This window comes from Microchirus variegatus, assembly GCF_963457635.1.
Source record: "Microchirus variegatus genome assembly, chromosome: 1".
Lineage (NCBI taxonomy): Eukaryota > Metazoa > Chordata > Actinopteri > Pleuronectiformes > Soleidae > Microchirus > Microchirus variegatus.
In genome coordinates, this window is record NC_139802.1 from 359,945 (window position 1) to 384,302 (window position 24,358).

The 24,358-nt window shown below is 40.6% G+C and overlaps 1 protein-coding gene across 1 annotated transcript in view; it reads right to left on the reverse strand.

Annotated features, from left to right (window-relative positions):
- LOC310930934 (mannosyl-oligosaccharide 1,2-alpha-mannosidase IA) overlaps window positions 1-20,715 on the reverse strand; it is a gene marked incomplete at both ends in the record, with an annotated part of 177,310 nt that extends 156,595 nt beyond the window's left edge. Inside the window, one exon of the mRNA XM_083894002.1 lies at window positions 20,149-20,715. Within this exon, the coding sequence (XP_083750128.1) occupies window positions 20,149-20,715 (567 nt within the window). The remainder of the gene's footprint in view (window positions 1-20,148) is intronic.
- Window positions 20,716-24,358: the final 3,643 nt, after the last annotated feature.

Here is a 24,358-nt window from a genome sequence, read left to right on the forward strand (position 1 = left end):
CCTGTGCTGAACTAGAGTCCCGTGTTTGTTTTGGTTTGGCCTTTTCTGCTCCGTTAGCTCCTTCAGCTGTGTTAGCGTTGTGGCTTCACTTGTGGGGCCAACAGACCCTGCATGTTCTGTTGCAAGCGTTGCTTCAGGATCAAATTAAGTAAAGACACATATCCAGATATTAGCCAGCTGCTGGAGGGGAATATGAAACACAGATGATTATTCGTATAAAGTCATTATCACTTATGAATGCATAATTTCAAGCTTAATGCTTTACTAGTTAGCCCCACCAATGTTTTCAGTATCATCTGTCTCTTCCACTGTCAGAATTATCCAAAAGCAACTCTATTTTGATTTTCTGGTGGGAGAGTATAGCGAATCTGAGTTAAGGGTCAAATACTGGAGATGAGAACATTGCTAGACAGGATGTTTTTCAACGGTTTCACAATAAATCCATATTAAAGGGATAGTTCGGAATTTTGGACATAATACCTATTTTCCAACTCAGCTGGTGTGATGGAGACGTTTTCAAGAATAGTGTTTAAATGTTTAAAATAAAACCAACCTTGCAATTTGAAGGATTTATGTCTCAGCAGCAGCAGCAGCGCGTCATACTTCCTATTAGTCTATGGCAGCGGGGACCGATTCCGCTGCTGCTGAGAAAGTAGTCCCTCAAAAATGGATGATTCATGCGATGCGATTGTTTCAAATATTATTCTATCAACACAGATATGTACATCGATAGTCTGCCGTTACAATTGATTTGCCTCGGGTGCACTGTAGAGTCGGTATGAGTGTTTCTAATGCCATGCTATCATGTACTATTGACTTGTGCTAGCCATAGCACCAGTGAACTCAGCATCTAGAAGAACTGAATGAAATTTCTTGAAAACGTCTCCAGGCGTCTCCATCACACCGGCTGAGTTGGTAAATAGGTCTTATGTCCAAAATTCTGAACTATCCCTTCAAATATATTGGTACAGGTCAAATTTGGTGCAGATCTGGATAAATCTGGATTTAAGTGTTGCCAGGAGGTGTGTGAGGTTCTTTTGTTTTGACAAAAAAAAAGACCTAACTAAAGAGCAATTGATGCAAGTAAAGTTATGGATGTTGTGCATAATTATTCCAACACAGGTAGATAGTTAGAAAGATACTTGTTCATCAATAAACCTCACTGCTTTTAATTATGCACCATCACTGTTGCAATCTATACAAAGGGCACATGATGTCAGAATCCATTATGTAAGCTTTAAATTACAACAGTAATTGCATCAGAGTCATTTAGCTACAATCTAGATTACAGAAAACAATTGGACCCTGATGATAATCCTTTTCACTTTGGTAATTTAAAAAGAACACAGAAAATGTTTTAGTATGTTCATTTCCTCCTTGTGTAGCTCCTCTTAAACACACCTCCAGTAACTGAGCCTTGAATGTCCGTTTGTAACCCTGATTCCCATTCCTTTTGCTCCAACAGTATATATCATTGCATTTACTGTAATTAAATGAAGATAATCTGACAGCAACAAACGTCGAGGTCAGTGAGAAAACCATTTGCAAAAATTACAGCTAATCAGTTCTTAAACACATCACGGTTCTATTCACCTCATGGATTACTCTACAATGTTAACATCTTTATGTTTCATCATAAAGTATTCACAAATATCATAGTATAATAACAAGTACAACAGTACAATGGAATCAGGCAAATGTTCTATGACAGCAAGACAAGCTCTGCTTCCTCTAAAATGTCGTAAAATTAAAATAAATGGTCAAATATGTGCTGTTGTATTTACATTTCATTAGTAAACGTGCACTAAATGTGATCAACAGTAGGACTGTTTGTTCAGAATCAGCTGTTAACAACATTGTCTTACACAATTTTCCTCTCATACATTCACGCAGCAGCAACAGCACATTAAAACCAGTGGAAGCTCACGCTCAATTGGTTTCTATGAGACAAAACATTCTAGGCTTTTTCAGATCAGAGGGCAGAATTGAAATACCTGGGCCTTACATGAGCTTCCCCATTTCAAAAACCAGCAACCACCACACAGATGGCCCCATTTAAGCAATATTATTAGCACAATAATACCACATTTATATATTACTAGTGCACTGCCCATGCAAAATCTGTTGAGGTCAGACATAATAATCACCACACATCTGGCACTTGCTTAACTTTTTAGCCACGGATTAAATTCTGCCAAAACGGCCCACGTATCCTCTCAGGTAGGCCACAGTGCTGTGTGAGTGAGAGGGGGAGTGGCTACAGTAGAGTGGCGAAAGCCAATGTGTGCTTTTACCGATATATTTAAATATATCATTTCTTATCCAAACAACGTCAAACTTGGCACTGCACGAGTTTGAAATCAAATCAGACCATCGGTTCGAGAACTACGCGAATAACACAGACACACAGATATTCACACTTAATTACAGCCAACTCGAGCTTAGATCGGGCCCAAAAACTCACGCCCGACCCAACCCGAGCCTGTGCACGTTGTGTCCGAGCCTGAGCCCGATTTAAACCCAATATTTTTTTTAATACATAAGCCGTAAATGTACACGTATGTCTTTTAATTTACAACAATAACAGAGCCGCCGAGATCCGCACATGTTGCTATGCGATACGCTTCCTGGTTTTTAAATGATTCGTTCATGGCCGCAGGTTTTTACACCTTCATACAATACGACATGCTATAACATACCACGCAATCATGACGAGAGAGAAAAAACACAAATGCTTGATTAAGGCCCAGACTCGGCCCGGCCCGAGGATAGTGGCGGGAAATATCGGCCCGACCCAGCCTGCGGTTCGGGTCGGGCCCGGCTCGGGCAGAGAATCTAAACTCTACCACCAACTACTGGCATAACAAGGGTGTGATTTTTAACAATAAAATTATTAATCTATTCATGCTAGCTAACCTTCAGCTCTTTATTTAGAGCTGTGTTTTTGCACCAACTGATTTTTTATTTTTTTTTAGAATTAATTTACCCACCATGACAAAAAGTAGCTTTCTTTTGTCTGGTAAAATTGAAAACACTTTGCTCATGGCTCACTGAGAGCTAACTGACAGAAATCTGCTGTAACAGAACTTTAATGAGATACAATCACTTACCATGGAAAAGACAGCACAAGGCCTGAACACACGTTTAGTTTTTCTGCATCTACTTTTAGAGAGCTCTAGTTACATAAAACAGCAGCAGTTATCTTTTATTCAGTTTCATATTAAAATGTGCTTTTGTATGCTTTAAGGTTTGACAGCCTGTTTGCAGCTGCCTCCACATCACTGTATTCGCTTGGCCAAAAATGCCAAGTAATCTACAATCTTATTGTAGTATTCTGCACCAAACCAGTCTGCAAAACTGCCGTAATGGATTCGTGCTAGGAACAGAAAGACACAAATTGCAGAAGCTGAAACAGATTGTCCTGGAAAAATAAAATTTTCTCTTTAGCACACACACATACACATTCTTCATACATTCCTTCACACAGGTACCCCACTCACATATGCACACCTCCCTTACACTTAATACACATTATACCATAATGAATCCTCTTGACACCTTTTACTACACCTAGACACCGTTTACACAGAACAGACCAGCTTGGGGTCCAAGGTCAACACAGCTGCTCACACACAGCCTAGAGTCACAACAATATATCTGCAGAATTCTCTAATCTTCCTCAGATCCATCTTAGACTTGCCTCGGAACGGTTGTCTTCTGTTGTCTCTCTCTTTGCGCAGAGAATAAACCGATGCTTCAGCAAGTTGCTTTTTCATCCAACTTTATTTCCACACCAGACATCTCAACAACAAAATTGCCACAACACAGATGTTGAATGGACTTGTCAGCATATAGTTGCGTCATGTAAAGGCTCAGTGAGCACTAAAGGTTTCGGGTTGAACTGTGTTTAAAACATTCATGTACAAATGTGCAAAGAAACATGCACACTGCATTGAGCTCATCTGTTCCAGTCTCCTGCTGCTCTCCACTGCTGAGCTCAGCACTTTAGGAAACGGTCATTGCAGAATTAATTGCAACTATCCATCTCATTTAGAAACTTAAAAAACACAATGGCAACTTCAACCCTGCCCACAGCCTATCTCACACACAGATGGGTCTGGTTTTCATTTACCATCATTAATCTCTTTCATAAGAATTTCAAAAAACAGCATACCAACATATGCTTTACATCTCAGCATCCACATTGAATTCAGTGTTTTTACAAGTTCAATAAGTTTCATACCCAAGAATATGGCTTTTACATCTGCTCTTTATAAAGAAAGTCGTTGATTTATTACAGCAAGGTTTTATCTATGGTTTAGTAACAAAAATGAGGGAAATGCACAAAAGACAAAACAGGTGAAACGTGGTGAAAACGCACAGGTTAGTCAAAGGGATAAAATTAAGACTAACATGAAAATTATAATCCAAACTCTATGTTAAGCTACATTCATACCTTTATGTCTTCTGTGCATCAACATTGAAACAAGAGAACAGTGTCAGCTCTGAATCAGCAGTAATCTGAGTCCATAAGAACCTAAAAGCAAATCTGGTGACTGTTCAAGTTCACTGGACTTACACATGCACATGTAAACAGGAGGCTTTGCTTAGTTTCAGAAACTACAACTAACGAGAAACAATAAGTTGAAAATTAAGAAAAAGTATTTCCGTTTTCAAACTAAAACTGAAAGTATATATATATATATATATATATATATATACACCACATATAAAGAAAATCATATGATGTATGAACAATGACGTGCCTCATCAAGCAGCCCCATTCTTTCAATATATGAAAGAAGTGTGACCCCAAACTGTGATATGAACCAAACCATAGAGTTAGTGATCATACCACAGTAGCTACATTCCATAAAAAAATGCCTTGAACCACTTTCATAGCTGAACACATGCCTCAGCTGGTTTTTTGAACAGGACTTCAGGCCCTTGTAAGGATGAGAGAAGTGTCAACATTGTTATGAATGGAACTTTAGGTATTTAAAAGCAGCTTTATGAATACAAATACTGCATTGGTTTCAGGGTTCATGTAATCTCACTTCAATCTACCGTAACTGTTTTGTGCCGACGTCCGTTACATTTGATAGTTAATGAGCTATAGATTTTCATAATAAATCTGAGTGTTGCTAAGCTGCACATCTGTTAAGATCTGTTAAATCCTGGCACATACAACAGTGTGTCACAGACTTATTATGAAATCAAATATTTCAGTAAATTCTGTCAAAATTTAGACTGAGATCAGTCCAGAGGGTGAATTTCATTAAATACCACCAGCCATAAAAAATACTGCACTTTATCATAATTAAGGTTCCTATGTAAAATTTTAATCATCATTATCATAACTGGGAAATTGCTGCTTTGCTTTTATCATGCAAATGCTCTTTTCAATTTGCATTTTTACTTGGGGTAATTTAAAGTGACACAATCTCAGACAGGGATACAATAATTCTTCCACTGTAGGTAGAAGCCTTTAATCTTTGACACGGGTCATCTGGGAATGATGCATCATTGTCATTGTCACTGCTCTCACCGTGTCCACAGATGCACAGCAGACATCATAATGAGAGAGCGGATGGCCAGACTCACATCACTAGTGTGAGGGAGGCTGATTTTGTTATAGCGGCAGGCTTCCACTCTAATAGTAGGACGAAAAGTAACACAGAGATTGTGTTTTCAGTAGGGCTGGGCGATATGGCCTAAAAATAAAATCCCCGATTTATTAATTTAAAAAAAAAAAATGTTTTTGTTTGTTTTTTTTAAACTACAATAGACAAAATAATTATTCATATGATGTACTATGTGTAAATGCATAAAGTTTTACACACATATACAGTGTTTTCAGTGTCAGGTAATATTTTAAAAACATACTCCATGACTGTAGCTCTGTGTCACAGTCTCTGGACTAAAATACACCGACGGTAGTTGGTAAATGCAAATGTTGCTAAAAAAGAAATGGATCTATTCAATTCTACTATTGTACAGTGTAAATGACTGCTTTGTTTAATTGAAAACTGTCAGATATCCACTTTCCTACTCAACATTATTGTAATTCACCAATTGCTAGATGATAATATTATCATCTATATTATAAACAAATTAATCTTATTAGTTTTTCTACTAGAAACGATTCAGCGTCTCTAATTCTCTGCCAATCAATGTATTTTTACTATTTTGAGGGTTTCAATATGCCACCACCACAGGCAGTCATAAATTAAAATTGGCATCTATCGTTATTTGTTGCTGCTTCACTGAAAACGAAACCAGAATGTGACAATTCATATAAGCTATGAAAGAGAGGAAATTCTTAAGATACTACAACCCCGTTTCAGTCTCATACCAGGCCAGAATGAAAATAGCTGGAATTTCATTCTTTTTCAATTTTGTTACTTTAGCATGTGAAACCTAAGAGAACAAATGCTTTAAGAACATGAGATAACATTATCTATAACCTGTGAATGTTATTACTATAACATTCACAGGTTATTACTATTAGTAATAGACTAGTGTTGTCACTCTTATTGTTATTAGTTGCAACTGCAAGTTTGAACAACCCTATTATAAAAACATTACAACTGTCTTAAAAACTACTCTGACAGCACTAAATACATCTGCCCCTGGTCTCTCTCCTCTGTCTCCACCTCAAGATAATGTGTGTTGTGATCTGATGATATACAAATAGAATTTGGTCTGACGTTCATGTAACACTTGACTAACGGAAACACCACATTCAGGGCTTCTTCATAAAAACAGCTGTTGTGACTTGTGAAACTAGACAGCTAGTTACACCCATTTCCTGTTGTTGAAACACCCCGGATCATCAACCAGTCTTCTTTACATGAGAAAATTAAACCTTCAGATATTTGCTTGATAGGAGGAGGAAAGGAGCTGGATAAAAAGAAAAGTGTAAGAGGGAGTGAGGAATTTTAAGAGGCTAAAAGCTCTGGTTTGTAACTTTATCTTACTTTTGTCAATCTTCTTCACATCCATGGCTGGGACTGTGTTTACTGACATCACTAAAGTCAAGGCATTGCAATTATAGAGGGTGCCCCTCATCTGGTGCGGGCCTTTTTTTTTCTGCACACCGCCCCTGCTGACTGTGTTTATCTCTCTCTCCTGCATTGTGCGCCGTAAGCGGACCCTTCCTATCCAACGCAGAATGGATAATGTCCCTATGCGCAGTTTTATCCACACATCCATATATGACACATACATAATGATCTTTAAGCAAAGGATCGAGTACAGTCGCAATGAAATACAGGGGTTCCGAGTAGATCTTTCCGAGTCTGATTCTTTCTGTAGAAGACGCTTTAGCGCTGTAATGAAGGGAATAACAAATTCATCAGATGAGCTGATCTCTTTAGTTAACTGGTCAAAGAGAGAGAGAAGAGAGTGTCACGGGGAGTTCATAATCTGCGCTGCAGCCAAGTTTTGCTTTTGCGCAAAGAGACTTTCCAGCATTTAATAGGTGCTGTTCCACCGTGTCCCTCACATCTTGTTGGAATCTTGTGGTGTTCCAAACTGATCTTGGACAGACTCTAAGCGGGTATAGACAGGCGCATGCTGGCCATAGTTTTTGCGTCTCCACAACATAATTTCGGTGGTTACCGGGGGAAAAATAGGGCGTCTTTAGGGTGTCCTGCCTAAAAGTAGGGTGTCTAATTTCCCCAGGACGCCCTGCTGGCTAAAAGCCTCCTCTCAAAACATATTGTTCAAGATTTTGTTGACAGTACATTAGTAAATCTAAATGTAGTTTCTGTTGAAAGCAGCCACTGTACATTTACACAATCTCTCTCACATCCATCCAGTCGTCTCAATCCAGTATAACATTTATGCACAGGAAATGGGCCAAAGAGTCTGCACTGACACTCGTCATCCAATCAATGGTCAGAAAACTGGTCATCCTCACATACAAAAACCGTCAGTCGATAGTGGAATATCAAATCTGTTCATTTATTATTTCCTTTCCACTTACTGCGGATGGATCAAATCTGCAATTATCTCGCCGGCCCATCATCCAACCTTGACAGACTCAAGAGAAATCTATACTGCTCCCTAATGAGCACTGAGCACCGTTGTTGCCATTTGATTAGGGACTTAATTGTGATAATAATGAACAAATACACCCAGTGCTGGCTAAAATGGTTTTGTAAGCATTCGGCTAATTAATGGCTATTTGCCCACTGTTGCTGATGAATGAGAAAATTACAAGGGAGACACAGTTTCCTCTCAACAAATGGAAAGCTAGACAGCACTGTGTTGACCATGAAACCCATAAGAAGCATTTATCTTCACCAGCCACTTAAGGCCACTACATAAAAGATGTCTTCCTCAAAGCCAACTAAATAAATTGTAGGTAATAAGCTTAACATCATTATTCAGCCATCTTGAAAATATGGGTGAAACCATGACAAAACACACACAGACCAATCTGCAACGGCAGCAGCCAGGCAGCACACACTGGCCTCTAGTGATGCAGACGAAGGAATCGTTGGCAAAGCAGGGGCAGTAAACATGCTGGAGGCCACACATCGCTAAGAAGCAGGAAGCAAGGCAGAGAAAAAGTAGTAACCGATTCATTGCAAAATCACAACTAGGACTCGAAAGATAAAGCGAGGAATAAGAAGAGAGCCAAGATACGTGGGGACAAGCCAGCTCTTCTGGCCAACTCTAATGTTTTGCTGATACCCTGTGAACACAGGCATGTATGTTGTTTCTGACCAATTAGGCAGACATAAAGGCAAGAGGCTGGAACTCAGCTGGGGCCTCAGTCCACTGGTTACATGTAGGCCAGTCTCTCTCCTCTCTCTACTTCTTTCCAATTTCTGCCTGAGCAATGAGGCCATAGAGGGAAGGTGGTGGGCAGTTGGGAGGGACAATTTCATTTGGCCCGTGCAAAGGATGTCAAGCAGAGTCTGCTGCAAACAAAGCCATTCCTGGACCTTTCATCTTTTCCATTTTCACACACAAACAAAACCACACAGACACATGCACACACACATAAATTACACACTGGCTGAAGCATGCAATGAATGTGTCTGGGCTAAAAGCATCTGTGCCGTGTGGCGAGGTTGTTGTATGCTGTTGTTGTTCATATAGAGCTAATGATGCCAGCAAGAACAGGGCGAAAGTATCCCTGAGAGCCCTTTCTATTCTCTATATCTCAGTGATGACCATAGAAAAAGTTGAGAAACCCATAGTAAAGGCAGAATAACAATGTAGGTTTTTTGGAAGATGTGGTTGTCATTATCCAAAAGGAAAACAATGAGTAAGTATCTAGTCATGAATAAATGTGCGTTTTCTGGTAATCATAGGCCTTCAGATGCCAGGCTGAAGAAGTAGCTGTACAGTGACCCCATTATGTCAGCAGTGCCGTTAAGTCAAGATAAATGCACCTCCATGGAACTTACTGCAACATCACAGCAATGGAAAGAGAGATATTTGAGAGTCGGGTGACGCAACCTGAGAAACGTGTGAAGATACTTTCAAGACAACAGCCAAAAAAAGTTGCCTAATCTGAGTTTGCACTCCTTCGTATGACAAAGGGGGGGAAAATGTTGACTGTGCACCTTTACTGGCAAGTGACGCAACACCTGTGTGCTACAGTAAACTGAGAGAAAGGGAGGCTTGGGCAAACAAGTAGACAGCTGATGCCTCATGTAAAGACTCAAATAAGAGCAAATATGTTAAAAATTATTAATGAGGAACAAACTCTGCAAACTGTTGACTAGTCATCACAAACCACAGAAAATATGGGCTGTGTAAGACTATAAAACTGCTGAGGTTTTTCACAGGCACCAACCACCATACACAAAAGTCCTTATGTTGTTCAATTCTGGGTGAAGAGTAGAACCTTACCTTTAGGGGGTAGGACATTTTATTTATTTATAGTGTAACGCATGACGCACATCTATCCACCTCAGGTCACACCAACACACGAACAGTCCAAAGGAAAGAACACAGCTAAACAAACAAGTATACTTGGACAAACATTGCTATCTCTGAGGACTCTTGCACTTGCACAAAGGGGTATATTCACAGACAAACACACACCTTTTGAAAAGCATGTCCCAACAGAGAGGCCGACCCTGAAGTAAGCGGTCCTACCACAGAGGGAATGGGGGAAGAAATCTGCCATGAATGCAGAAGGGATGTGAACAACTATCTCCCCCTTTTCTCCTCACTTCCTTCCTTTTTCCTCTCTCCATTTCACCCGATCACTGACTTCCTGCAGTGATTGCCTGAGGGAGAAGACCTGGTGCTGTATAGCTTAATCAGCTTTTATTGTCCAGTGAAAAACAAGCCTCACTGCTTGGCTGTGATGTTTTTTTTACCTGACATTTGGCTGCCTTACTGTTATTCTGCAGAAAACTTTTCCTGGATGCAGCGGCTTTGGGCTTTAGGGTCATCTATCGAGGGTCCCAAGACCCCTACATTGTTTTTAATTGTGTCCATGCAGACAAGATGTTTTTTGTGCTGACTTCAGTGAGCAGCAAGAGAGTTCTCTGTGAAGCACAAAATCAAAACTGTAGTTTCCAGCATGCAAGCTTTTCACTGGTGAACACCACGTCAGCATATAGCAACTGTAGTAAGAATGTTCAAGTACAGCAATCAGCACACTAAAAGTTGCCGGTTTAAATAAAAAAGCATGACGTGGAACCTTCTGACCACAAGTACCACTACCAAAATGTGTTGTCATGTGCATGCATAAGAATGATGAGATAAATATCACTGTTCAAGGCTTCACAGTATGTGTCTCATGCACATACAGCAGAAACAAACTGCGAAACAGGTAAAAATTCTCCCAATGTTGTCAATAGCTTGACTCATCACCATAAAAACAAAAAACACTTCAAATGTGCAATGACTGCTTTTATGAACCCAGGTCTCTTATATCCTATAACATACTCTAGAAGCACCTCAGCATTACAAACATTATTTGCTCTTCTAACATGATGAAGAGTGATATATTAGATATTTTATAAAGTAACCAATGCCTAAAACATGTATCTCAGAGACAATGTAGTTCAGCCACAGCTTTATTTAAATCGGTGTCATTTTATTGTCTAAGGGTTTCACAACAAATCGGCCACAACACTCACTAGTTCAGTAGTTTACTAATCAGTAAATAAAAGAATCAGAATAGATGGTTGTGTAAAATTAATACTGTATCATGTGATATTAAACATCTGTGAAGTGAGTTTCTTTCTTAGAAACAGTTCTGGATCACATTTGAAAAATTCATAGTATTTGTCCCTGTTTTTTGCACAACATATCCATATGAAGCAGGCAGAGCCGACTCCCCCGCATAAACAAACCAAAGATAACTATGGGCTCACATTTGAAACACCAGCCACTGACATTTGCACAGCATCCACAGAGAAGAGGAACAACACAAATGTCTCAGCTCTGAGGAGCAGTTTGCCTTTTCTGAAGACTTTGTTCGTCTTCGGTTTCTTTCTCCTTGCTCAGTGGACAGCCATTTTCCTGGCTCAGACTGAAGGTTGTTTGGCACACCGGATTCGTAGTGGGAGACAGCAGGGGAATGTGAGGTGGAGGAAGGTCATGGTGCTCAGAGGCAGCCAGAAGGTGCAGCTTAACGGCCACATTTTATTCACACAGACAGACGACTCACAGGTCATTATTACTGTAAGTCGATCAGTAACGAGCTCACTTATTCTTTAGGTTTTTTGTCTCTGGACAAAAAAGACATGGTGTCTCAAATTACTGTATTAAAAAAAACTGTTGCTAACAGCAATGACAAAATCACCCTCAACACTAGCGGTGGGGGGGGGGAATCGATTCACATAAGAATCACTATTCTAATCATCCACGATTCTGAATCGATTCATAAACTTTAAATCGATTTAAAAAAAAAAAAAATAATTATATTTAAAAAAAACCTCACAAAACACCAGTTTGTGTTTTTTGTGTACAGTTTATTTTGTAGCTTCTGGGAGAAAAAGGCAGCTAGCCTCAGCTTTTATTTATGCAAGTAATTTTTTCTGTACAGTAAGTAAGTTTTTATTTGTTTTGAATGAATAAATGTTAACTTTTGTCTTAAGTTTGCCTTTGTGTGATCACATTATCACATTATCTTATACAAACTGTTTTGTTTTGATGTCATAATTTGCCTTAACACACTATGCATTGTATCAATTTTTTAATCAAGAATCGATTTTGAATGGAATCGTGACCCTAAGAATCGGAATCGAATCGAATCGTGAGCCACCCAAAGATTCACATCCCTACTCAACACCCACAGCTATCACACATGAAACCTTTGACAACAGACCACAAGGAAAAGTTAGCTTACTGCACTTATTAGTAACTCCAACTTTTTTTGATGGATTCACAAATGTCATGACTGTCCATAAAGGGGTTACCCACAAATAGCATTGAATACTTAATACATCATGAAAAAACTTTTACTTCCATTTCAAATTAAACACAGACTGCAGGCAGCACTAGACAGACTCCCCCAGTCCTTGCTTGCATGTCAGAGGGCATCTCAAACCAGGCCTCGGGGGCCTCGTTTATAAAGCTTGCGTACGCCACTTTCTACACAAAGTTTGGGATTTATAAAAAACAAACTTGACAGGAAACAGTCTTTCATGGAAACTCTGACCCATGCGTACATACATTATGGGAGAGAGAAGTGAAACTGCAACTCTGATGGGCCAAGGATGAATAACCGGTGACTGAGTATTTTATTTGCACACACGGGCGAGACGTATTTTTAAACAAATAAACAATCTGCTTGACTGGTACTCCCTGAAACGCACACAAACACACGCATCCGCTTCTCTATGAGACACTGGATCCAGTGTCAGCGGCTGAGAAACGGAAAATGTGATTACTGTAATTATAAATAAATAAGAGGTGTGACGTAAATCCATGTACATGACCTCCATCCATACATTTTTACATGAACTAAAACTTTGAGCCTACGTGCAAGGTTTGGCAAGTGTGAAACACGCAATTAATTTTCTTGAAAAAGGCATTTGTCTTGATCTAAGTATTTGCTCAATTTTTGTGTTCAATTGTGTTTTTGTTTGTGTTTTTCAAGAGCAAATTAAAATGTGTGTATTATTTAAAATTAAACCTAAAAAAAATGTGTTATCTCAGATTAACTGTTCTGTTTAGAAATACATTTTTAATTTTAAAACATGGAGGTGGGTTCCATTTGTCTGAAATACACACACCACCCAACTGACCAGTGTAGACAGAACAGATGTACCTCATTTAATAGAGACAGGAAGACAGTTGGGCTTGTAACCAGATGGATAAACACAGTGACAACATTTCCTGTAACTGTAACTGTCAAACTCCACATGCATGTGTACATGCTGTAGTTGCACCTGTTCACTGTTAGCAAACACACAAACGAGTCAAAGAATGCCAGAGGACTTGTACTGCTCCACTGGAGGAGACACTGTACTGAAGGCTACATTGTCTCCTCCTTTCACTGCAGTACTGACCAGCTCTGTCTCGTCCGTCTGCTACCATCTTTCCATGTGAATGCATCATACATTAATATTAAATATACAATATAGTCGACTTTCCTGATGCCAAGACCTTAATTTCACTGCACTGATATGGCCCAATTCCAATTCCAATTCCTATCTTAACCCTCAAGCTCAACCTTTAATCTTAACTGGCCCTCAAAACCAAGTGTTGAGGGTTATTTTGTCACTTAGAAATGGGCAGACTGTAGGGGGCAGAATAACGCGAAAGCTGCGTCTGTCAACTCCAAAAAAGAAGAAGAAGAAGACATTTACATCAGGATTATTTATTCTGATCCGTTTGTCAGTCAAGTTATTAGGTTGTCAGTTAGTTATAAGATGATACTCATACAAATATTCAGCTGACAGTTACCACACACCACGACTTATTGAAAAGTAAACCACACCGGCCGACTATTGACAAAAGATGGTAAAATAAAAATAAATGTTACGCAACAATGACATCAGTAATCCATAATATGGGCCTAAACTAAGATTATACAATGGTTTTCATCATTTTTATATCTCTATTAACAAAGAAAATACTTCATTTGTAGCGTACTCGTTTCGCTGCTTTCGGCGCCATCTTTGTTATGTGAAAACACGCAATGCATTCTGGGTAGCCCTTGCTCCCAAGGGTGGTCTCAGAAAATCTCAATATTGAGGGCGATACAGCCCTTAAACTTGACCCTCAACTTAATTTTTCTGAGAATCGGGACAGAACTTGCACTAGAGGGAGAACATTTTTGAGATTGAGGGTTAAGTAAGGAATTGGAATTCATCCTATATGTGTCATTCATTAAGCAGGTGTAAAATGGTTCTATAAGAACTGCAAAAAATGCACACTTCTAGTTTGATGTACGTGATGTATTCAAGGCCAACAGAGGAGCGAGAGATAGAGGCTATAGTCTGTGAGCGAGGTTAGGTCGTTGAATTGATACAGAGCTCCCATCACTCGCTAATGTTCTCTTAGCTCTACAATTGCCATCTGTTTGGATGTGCGGCTACATCGGCACTCTCGCCATCTAGTATTTATTTCTTCACTCTAAGTTCTAACCTTACTTTTGGTTTCAGTCAGTAAAATACATTTTAAAATGTATATAACATGATGATTAATTTAAAGGGGTCATATTATACCCTATTTCTCCAAGTTAACCTAGTTCCCTGGTGGATGAAGCACCACATCAGTTCAATCACCCTAACCCTGTTGAGATGAGAACGCTCGGTTTAGTAGAATCTCTTTAGGTCCACCTTAAAAAAAAAGTAAACGTAACTTAAGGGACAGGAAATGACATCAGCCACAGAGGCTACTGGGAGCTAACAGCAGTTAGCATTAGGAAAAGTGAAGGAAGTGCAGAAGTCAACATTGTGTGTTTTATCTCCTGTACTTAGACTGAGGAGGACCACAAAAACATGAGTGAGTCAATCTTTTTTCACACTTTTCCCACTGATGGGACCTCCTGAGTCCCACATATAAGGATTTAATTATTAAAAAGTTGATTTAGCATAAAATGTTCCCTTTAAATTCTCTGGTTTCAGATTCTTACATGTGAATATGTTCCGTACATCTTAGGTGTCCACCATTTTTTCAATTAATGGACCAAACAATGGCTCAATCAGTTAGATTAGGCAAATTCATACATTATTAAAATAATCACTAGATGCAGCCCTCATGCTACACGCTCTAAACTACAACTACCACCACTGACCTGTGGCCTGTTGTCAGTGACATAGATCTCTCAAGTCTCACAGTTCTGCAGGTAAACAGAAGAAACTTTGAGTATCCCATGACACATCATCCAATCAGGAGTGAGAACTCCACAAAGAGGTGTCACTCTGTGCTTGTGTGGTTAGACAGTTTTTTTTCCCCCCTTCTCACCAAACACATTGATGAGGTGACAGGGAAGAGGGAGGGTGACTGCTAACGCCAAAACAGACAGGAAGTGAGCCAAAAGTTGGAAAAAAGACAAAGTTGCTGACAGAAACTTTAGTGTAAAAAGACATCTGAATCAAACTGTGCATGCAGAAAACTCTGCTGTTGCTCAGGTGCACATTTCTGTGGCATGATCCCTGCAATCAATCCTCTATTGCTGGAGCCAAGGAGGCTGCAACATTGCAGGCGACTCAGTGAGCCATGACATCACAGAACAAACAGAAGGTAGTTTGAACATAATCATATTTATCCTGTTGGACACGTTCAGAGGCGAGTGAACTGTATTGAACAGATCTGTTCTATCCTATGAGGCCCTGCCTTGTGGGAGACTGCCTTCAAACATGTGCCTTGTGTGGTTAGACAGTCATTGTCCCTTGTATCACCCTCTCTTGGCAGTGGGTGCACACACAAGAGGAGAAAGGTGGCAAGTCTGCTTTGTTGTTGCTGGCAGTTGAGAAAAACTATGTCCAGTCAAAGTTTGGGGATTGAGGCACCTACTGGGCTGGACCAGACCATTTCTGTTGACTGTGGGAGGGGAGACCCTCTCTCTGCATTCCCTTTCAGCGGAAAAACAGAAACTGCTTTTACAGAGCGCTCTGTCTGTACACCACAAGTCAAGCTAAGAGGATGACTAATACACGTTCAGTTCTGCTTGATTTTTCATGCCTCAGAGAAATACACATCAAATCATGTTATTTTTATTGTTATAGTTACTCTTTGGTTTTGCATGTACGGACCTGGGCAAAGCACAAGCTCACAATGTGTCAGCATGTGCTGGCAGCTTGAAATGTGAGCCTCTAGAAGAAAAAGAGAAAAGAAAAAAAAGAAGTCATCTGGAACACTGCCAGCAGGCCTGAGACAGTGGGAACTGTAGCACCAACACAGCAGCATGCACTGCATGTAAGCAGGGGCTGTCTGTTCTTCCAGCGCCTTAATAAAGTGCCTCACTTCAAGGACATGCAATTAATATTCTGCAACAATAATTAGGCGGCAGAAGTGAGGTGAAATAAAAATAACAGACCGTTACGACTCCAAGGTAAGAATTGAGCTCATCATAACAGACCAGGCAAGCAGATTTACATTGGCAAATTCATAAAAGGTGAATGCAAATGAGTGAAGTGGAAAGAAATCATGTGACATCATTGTCCCTCCCACTTCTGCTTTTCACTGTACTGGAAACACAACAGAAACAGTGGATCCAGCAGGTGAGAGGAGGAATGTGTGGACTGATAAGGAAACAACAACATTCCTCCACTTGGTGCAAAAAGCAAGTATTATGACAACAAGTAATTGAAGTGGCAACAAAATACACCGTTTACATCAAGTTGTACCTTGTTATCCTTCTGTGGTGACACACTTTTGCGCCACCTACTGCTCAACTCAGCTCAAGTGAACCCAAGTTATTCCCCATATTTGCTGTACAGCAGCTGATTGAAACGCAATGTGCTTTCACTTTAACGTAATCTTTGGCTCCGTCCCAGCACCTCCCCCTTAAAATGTACCCTTGGTTTTGAGTGCCCTCAACCGCAAACTCCCCTCGTTGAGGGAAGCAGTATTGGGACACACCACTACATGCAAATTAGCGTAGATAACGTAACGAACGTGCTAACCTACGTCACATGCTGACAATTCTACCGGCGGATCCAGCTGTTTGGTTTTGCCTGTTGCGTTGGCTGTGTTTGTTTTTCCGTCAACGCTGTTTTTTTTTTTCGTCCTCGTAAAGTGATGCATGTCAAACCAACATATTCCAACACAATTCGACATTGTAACGTGCTTATTTGCGAAAATATATTACAACGAAAATGTTCCTCGGCAGATGTGGCCGCCACCTTTGTCGAAAAATATCGCTGAATTCGCAAAGCATCATGGGTAATTTCATCGGAGCTCACTACATTTTGAGGGTTGACTATAAGGGGAAAATCGCATTTCCCCTTGCTCCCCCCCCCCTACATGTAAACGCCCAAATTTAGGGTAAAAATGTAGGGTTAGGTGAGGTATTGGGACAGGGCCTTAGTTTACAGTTTGCAATCATTTTTATGGAAATGTAATATTTGATGTGCGTTCAAAAAAGCCAGTCAGTGGAAGCTCAGTGCATGAGTGCAAATGACCTTCTTTGTCCTCTGATCTCTCAGCTATCATGTAACACTTCACCTCTAGGTATGGAAGGCATGACACAGTGATAGTGGGCTGCAAGTGAGAGTGACAGCAGGACTTAACCATGTCACATGCCAGGGGTGAAACCCATCTGCACAATCTGCCCAATGGCTTCCCTGCTTCACTCCCCATTTCCTCCCGCCCCCCACCTCCTCACCAGCCTTGAGTGGGTACAGATGTGTGATCCACAGACGGTCCCACTCTGGAGCCCTTATTGGACCCACAGGGCTCAACAGAGGTTGGCAGACAGCTTGAAGAGCTTCTGGCCAGAGTGACACTGCACACAGTCAGTTGCAGGCAATTGTGTGCAGCAGATAGAGGTGTTGCTGCCGAGCGCAGGACAGTTTATCATTTAAACCGACATGTTGGAACGGTTATTTACAGCTAACATTAACAACAAATGAGGCCATTTTCATAATTTGTGTAATTACGTCCATGTAGCTAGATTATCGGTTAACTGGAAAATAATAAAGTGTCTGCCTCCACAGTAGAGCATGAATATTCACACAGAAATACAGAAATTATGGGTTTGATCATGACAATGGTAACATGGTAATTTCAAGTTCTTTTGGTGAAAAATAGCCTGAAATCAGGTGATTTTCTTTTAAATGACTGTGTATGTGACTGTGTGCTTCCTCCTGGATGTCACCATAACTTGTTGTTTGCCATTGTGACGGCAAACACACACACCTAGCACCAACAACACACACAGACACACCACACTTTTCCCTCTTCCTTTTCTTCCTACTTTCCTGTCGCAATAAATCAAAGCTACAACCACCTGTATGACAGTCAGAGTGTGCTCTCCGATGCACAGCTCAAACATCCTCACAAGGAGAGATTATTTTCTCTTCTCAACACACGTTTCTAACGTTTGCAGAATATTTATTTGACTTCACTTAATCTCAGCAACAGACAGCAGAAACTTCCATGTCATCTATTCTCCAACTTTGTAAAAAAAAAAAGGCAAAATGCACTGGGTAAATTTAAGAATGAAGAAGATTTATTTTGTCTGTTTGACAGCAGCTTGGCAAACAACTTCTCCACTGTGTTTCTATAGAGAGATTGTCCGTATTGTCAAGGCACAATTAATCTAATGACATAAATAGCAACTTCTTTCAAGTCTGTTTCATAAATCCGAATATGACAGACATCTATTCATCTGCTGTGTTCATGTTGTGACAGCATGACAAACTCATTTATTTCATGTGCATTAAAGAGGCACATTTACGCACTGCTTTTATGTGGAGGAGGTAGATTAATCTAATACGTCTGATTAGATTATTTGAGCAACGTGATAGATTACACCAGCGGTTACCAAAATATGAGATATACACTCACGTGCCACAGATTTTCACGCACAACCATGTCTGGTGGTTACAGGGAATGGTACGTTAACGCCAGAGGTCAGAGGAGAATGACTACACGGGACAGAAGTGATAATAGCGACAGTAAAAGAAGACTCAGGCTCAGTGAATGACTGAACATTGCAATACAACTTCCAGTCGTAGTGTAGCAAAGGATCAAAACTAGAGCTGAATCGATTATTAATCCATTACTAAATTAATCGCCAACTACTTTGATAATCGATAATCGGTTTGAAGCTTTTTTCATTATTAAAACAAGATTCCTGATTGTTTTAGCTTCTTAAACGTGAATATTTTCTTGGTTTCTTTGCTCCACAAAACAAAGAAATCATTAAAACTGAATCATTTTTGTGGACAAAACAAGACATTCAAGAACATCGTCATTTCCAGGTTTGACAAACACTGATCAACATTTTGTTTTTTTTACATTTTCTGACATTTTATGGACCAAACGATTCATCGATTAATCGAGAAAATAAACGACAGATTAATCGATTACGAAAATAATGGTTAGTTGCAGCTCTAGTCAAAACATAAATATTTGTACGCAGACATTTTGAGGTAAAATACATGTAATCACTTTGAATGTGTTACCTCAGACCTCTGAAATATGTAAGTGTATTTGTTGTTTTCTGTCCATACATTTTAAACACTCTTTTTGTTTTGTTTGTTTTTTAAATTCTCTCAATTTTCACTCATGGCTTTTATAATGATTATTGATCATTGGTTTATTTATTTATTTATTATATATATATTACTATATGGTCCTGACCTTACCGAAGGTTGCAACTCCTGACAATGAAGTGTCCTGTGTACCTGATAATGTGACTACTGAGCGTATGTGATAGGTCTGCATTTAACTTGTTTTCAGAAAGCATCAGAATACAAGAACGTGTACATTAACATCCATTTTGTAACCTGAGAGATAGTTTAAAGAGTACTTTCTTATCAAACAATTACAATCAAATTATTATGAGGGAGAAGTTGAGTCCAAGAACAAAATCTGAAAACTTGTGGATTACACAGATAAACTGCCCTGGATTAACCCTCAGACAGTTCCTCTTATCCTCTCATGGCTGCAAAGCAGTCTGCTGTATGACACCTCTCAACAACCCTGTATGAACATGTAACTACCATGAAGATGCTCTGCACAGTCACAGTCACACAGTCTTACCTCTTTGACTTTCTCCCGGCGCTCGTTGGTCCTGGGGTCGCTGGGTTTGCCGTTTTCTCTCCCCAGCGGCTGTTTGAGCAAACACCGTTGAAACGCCTTGTAACTGAATGTATCCGTGATGGCAGCATGATCAGAGGAGGTCTCTTTCTCTGAGGTGGACTCCGTATTAGACCCGGACAGAGTCAAATCCTCCTGAGCTCTGCCGCCGACCAGTCTGTCTCTCTGCGTCGCCTCATGGTGAGTGATTTGCGGTTTGCGGCTCTGACTTTTCAGCTTGGTGCTCGTCTCTCCCTTGGTTGAGGTCATGCCCCGCGGGTGCTCCTGCTGCTCGCGGGGTCTCTTAAGGTGTTCCCGGGCATCGTTCTCGGACCCAGCGCCCACAGTGACTGGCTGAGTCTCTGTCTTGGACAAAAAGATGCGCTTTAGACGGACAGAGTCGGGCAAAAAGAAAAGGGCCCCGAAACACAGTGTTACCAAACCCGAGAGAAAGAGCAGAAAGACGAACTTCTGGGACAGGCGCAGACCCATGCCCGATGCCGACACACCGGGCAACTTTCGGAAAACCATTGAAACTTCTCTTGACACACAGTGTATTGCTCCGTGGTTTTGACAATGTTCAGAGACTATCTGCTGCCTCCAGGCATGTGTACAGGAAAACAAATGAAACAGACACGCGAGGCTTTTTTAAACACACCCCTGTGACACTTGCAGAGCAGCGTGCACAGCACAGCTGGCTTTATCTCTCTATCTGCTGGATCTGCATACGACAAGGTTATCCCTGTAAGGCCTAAGCCTTTTTTCTAGGTCTCTGTTCGAAAAATTGAAATGCTCATAATGAAATGAGTATATCTATCTCTGCAACCACAAGGTCTATTTTGAATAAATACTTTGGGTGTGGGAACACTTGTGGGATTTTGTAAATATCAGTACATGTGTTACTAATGATAGCAACAAAGCAATTACAGGATGAATAACTCAGCTGTAGCTCTAAACTTCAATCAGATCAAAGTACAATGTGTGACCATAATCTCTGCAAAGTTTGACTTTCAAGTGGTGGTGGGGGGGGGGGGCTGCCTCACTGACACGAGCGTTTACCTACATCACACAATCACCAAGACCAAATAACAAACTAACAAACAGTACATGCAGCAGAAACGATGCTGGCATTTCACTGAGCTACAACAATAACAGCCGAGCAGCAGCACTAGCGCTGTGCAGCGTGTGCGCCGTCCTGGAGGATGCACGCACTTTTTACGAGAGATATCCGCACGCCTCGCTGTCTGTCACGCCCGTGAACAAAGTTGTGTCTCCATGCATGTTATTCCACGCCGCGCAAACCGCCAATAAACACACACACACGCGCGCTGGCCGCGGTGCACAAACCTCAAGCGTGCAGCAGCAGCAGCATCTTCGTTTCTCCTCCTTGTCTCCGTTTATAACAGACCGCAGAGCCACGCTGCTGCATTATAAGCGCCAGAAAATCGCACACACAGACATAAGAAAAAAGAATTAACTAAAGCGCACGTCGTTTATTATTTGCTTTAGGGCGCAAATATTCACGTCCTCCTGTCGGATCAATCTCTCCTGTCAGTCCGCGGTCCTCCGGTATCCTCCGGTTTCTCCACTAGCGTCAACAACACGGGAAGCGGATTAGTGGATGGCGTTTAAAAAAGGGAGAAGACGCGTTTTTGTTATTTTTGTCCCGAGCCAAGTTGTCCTAGCCCACCCGATCCAAATCCGTAGAACAAATAAATCCGTGCAGTGGAGCCCGTCCGGGGTTCCAACAAAGACGGACACGCCGCTGCTGCGTTACTGTCGCTCCGGTGCGGGTCGTGTCTCTCTCCCGCTCCCTCTCGCTCGGTGTGTGCGGCTCTCTGTTTTAGCTGTGTCGCTGTGCCGTGGGCGCTTGCGTGGAACATCGAGATGAGAGGAGAGAGCTGGAAATGCAACGTGTATGTGCAGGAGGAGGAGGAGGAGGAGGACGACGAGGGGGAGGAGGAGGGAGGAAGAGGAGAGACGAAACGGAGCGGCTCCACTACAGAGAGGGCTGCCGGGATTTAGTGATGGATATTCTCAGCGGATTAGCGAAACACTACTGAAGTCCTCTGTACGATAGGAAACCACACACACTCCCGAGAGGACATGTTTATTTAATCCAGGAATTTGTAAATAAAGCTTTCTCACGAGTCTAAAGGAATTCACATTAAATATAAACAGAAACGCCACGTATTATTAGCCAAGTTATTTTCTTTTAAAGCGACGAAACGCATTCATGGTTAGGTACAGACCGACTTGGTGTCTAATTTACTCATTTACTCACTAAATATTCATCATTTATTGTGTTTGTCAGTTGTTAGCTTTAGCGTTAGCAAAAACATAGTTAACGTTCCCACGCACGAGAGAGTTTGACACTGAATTTACAAGAAAACACAAGTTTGAAGTTTGAAAAGCTCAGGAAATGGTGTTTATTTTTGTAGGTCACACTTACCGCTGCTTGATAATTCACAGACTCCTTTACCAACGTGAAATGAACAAACAAAAGAATATGCACCGGTATTTACAGTAACTTCCACACAGGTGCAACTGCTAATTAGGTACCGGAAGTGACGCATGTCGGTAGTGTTAGCGAGGAGTGTGTGCGTGTTTCCTCTTTATTTTCATTTAAAGTGATGAAACGCATTAATGGCGTAGTTTCCACCTCGCTTTCACAACCTCACCACTTAGGTACAGACCGGCTTGATGTGTAATTTACTACCAAAATATTCATCATTTATTGTGTTTGTCAGTTGTTAGCTTTAGCGTTAGCAGCTGTTTGTGCCGAACATAGTTATCTTTCCCACGCACGAGAGAGTTTGACACTGAATTTACAAGAAAACACAAGTTTAAAAAGCTCCGGAAATAGTGTTTATTTTGTGTAGGTCACACTTAGCGCTGCTTTGAATATTCACAGACTCCTTTACCAACATGAAATGAACAATTTCACAGTATTTACAGTAACTTCCCCACAGGTGCAACTGCTAATTAGGTACCGGAAGTGGCGCGTGTCGTGTGTGTGTGTGTGTGTGTGTGTGTGTGTGTGTGTGTGTGTGTGTGTGTGTGTGTGTGTTTCCTCTTTACTTTCTTCTAGTAAGATGATTTAAATGTATTTTTTTTATAAATAGTACATTAGCATTTTTAACATTTGCTTTACTTTTGAATTTCAACATGGACATGGACAGTGGTGGGGGAGGGTAATAAAAAATTGTGAGGGGGGGCCACCTTTTTTTTAATGAAGTAAAATGATAAGATCAATGAAAGGCAAGCAACATAACAATAGAACACTGTTTCAAAGATGAATACGTATCATCAGAGCAAATAAAAGAAAAGCAGCAAATTCTCACATTTAAGAAACATTCTGACCTTTACAGTCACTAAAAACAGGAAACCACTGGTGTAGATCTCCTGCAGTCCTGTAATCACGTGCCATTTTATTGTTCTTGATGTTTTTCTATTTGCATAAAGCTTTAGCACAGGGTGTGAAAAATACAAATGAGGGCCACTAAGACATCTTTAAGACCACTTGTGGCGCGAAGTCTGTGGATACCATGATGGAGACTTTTCACTGGGAGGCCCCCACCTTTGTTCTGTGTTTTTATGGAGCAGTTTGAAACTGTCAGAACAACCAGAGTAGGTTTCCAAAGGGTATTTCAAAAACTCTATAACCATAATCGTCCATGCCTCTGATAAATGTTGTTGTACATGTTATCAAACAGAGCTATATGTTCACACAGGGCATCATATTGGTAACTGTTTCTGGATTTTCTGTTTGTTTTGTCAGAATTTCACCCACTGTCTTTGATTTCAAACTCAAAGAATTGTTGTTTACTAACACACGTCTCAGATTATTTTTGCTTGTCCTAGACTTCAGATTTTCATTGTTGAATAAATGCGGTTGACTTTATTCAGAGAACAGAAGCATATTGCGTACTGAGCAATGATAACAAAGTGAACAAAGAAACCCCAGATGAAGGTTTTACTCACTCACTCAGCAGCCGTATCGTGAGGTCTTCATCGGTGGGTAGTTTGCTCAGTTGTCATGGAGACTGAAGTGATGGCATGCATCTCAGGAGCTGTTCAAATGTATCGCCATGATTGAGAAAATTCCATCTGCTGAAGAAGACTGTGTGATATGGTCAAAATCTTTGAGCTTTCCCGGCATTTCTATCGCGAT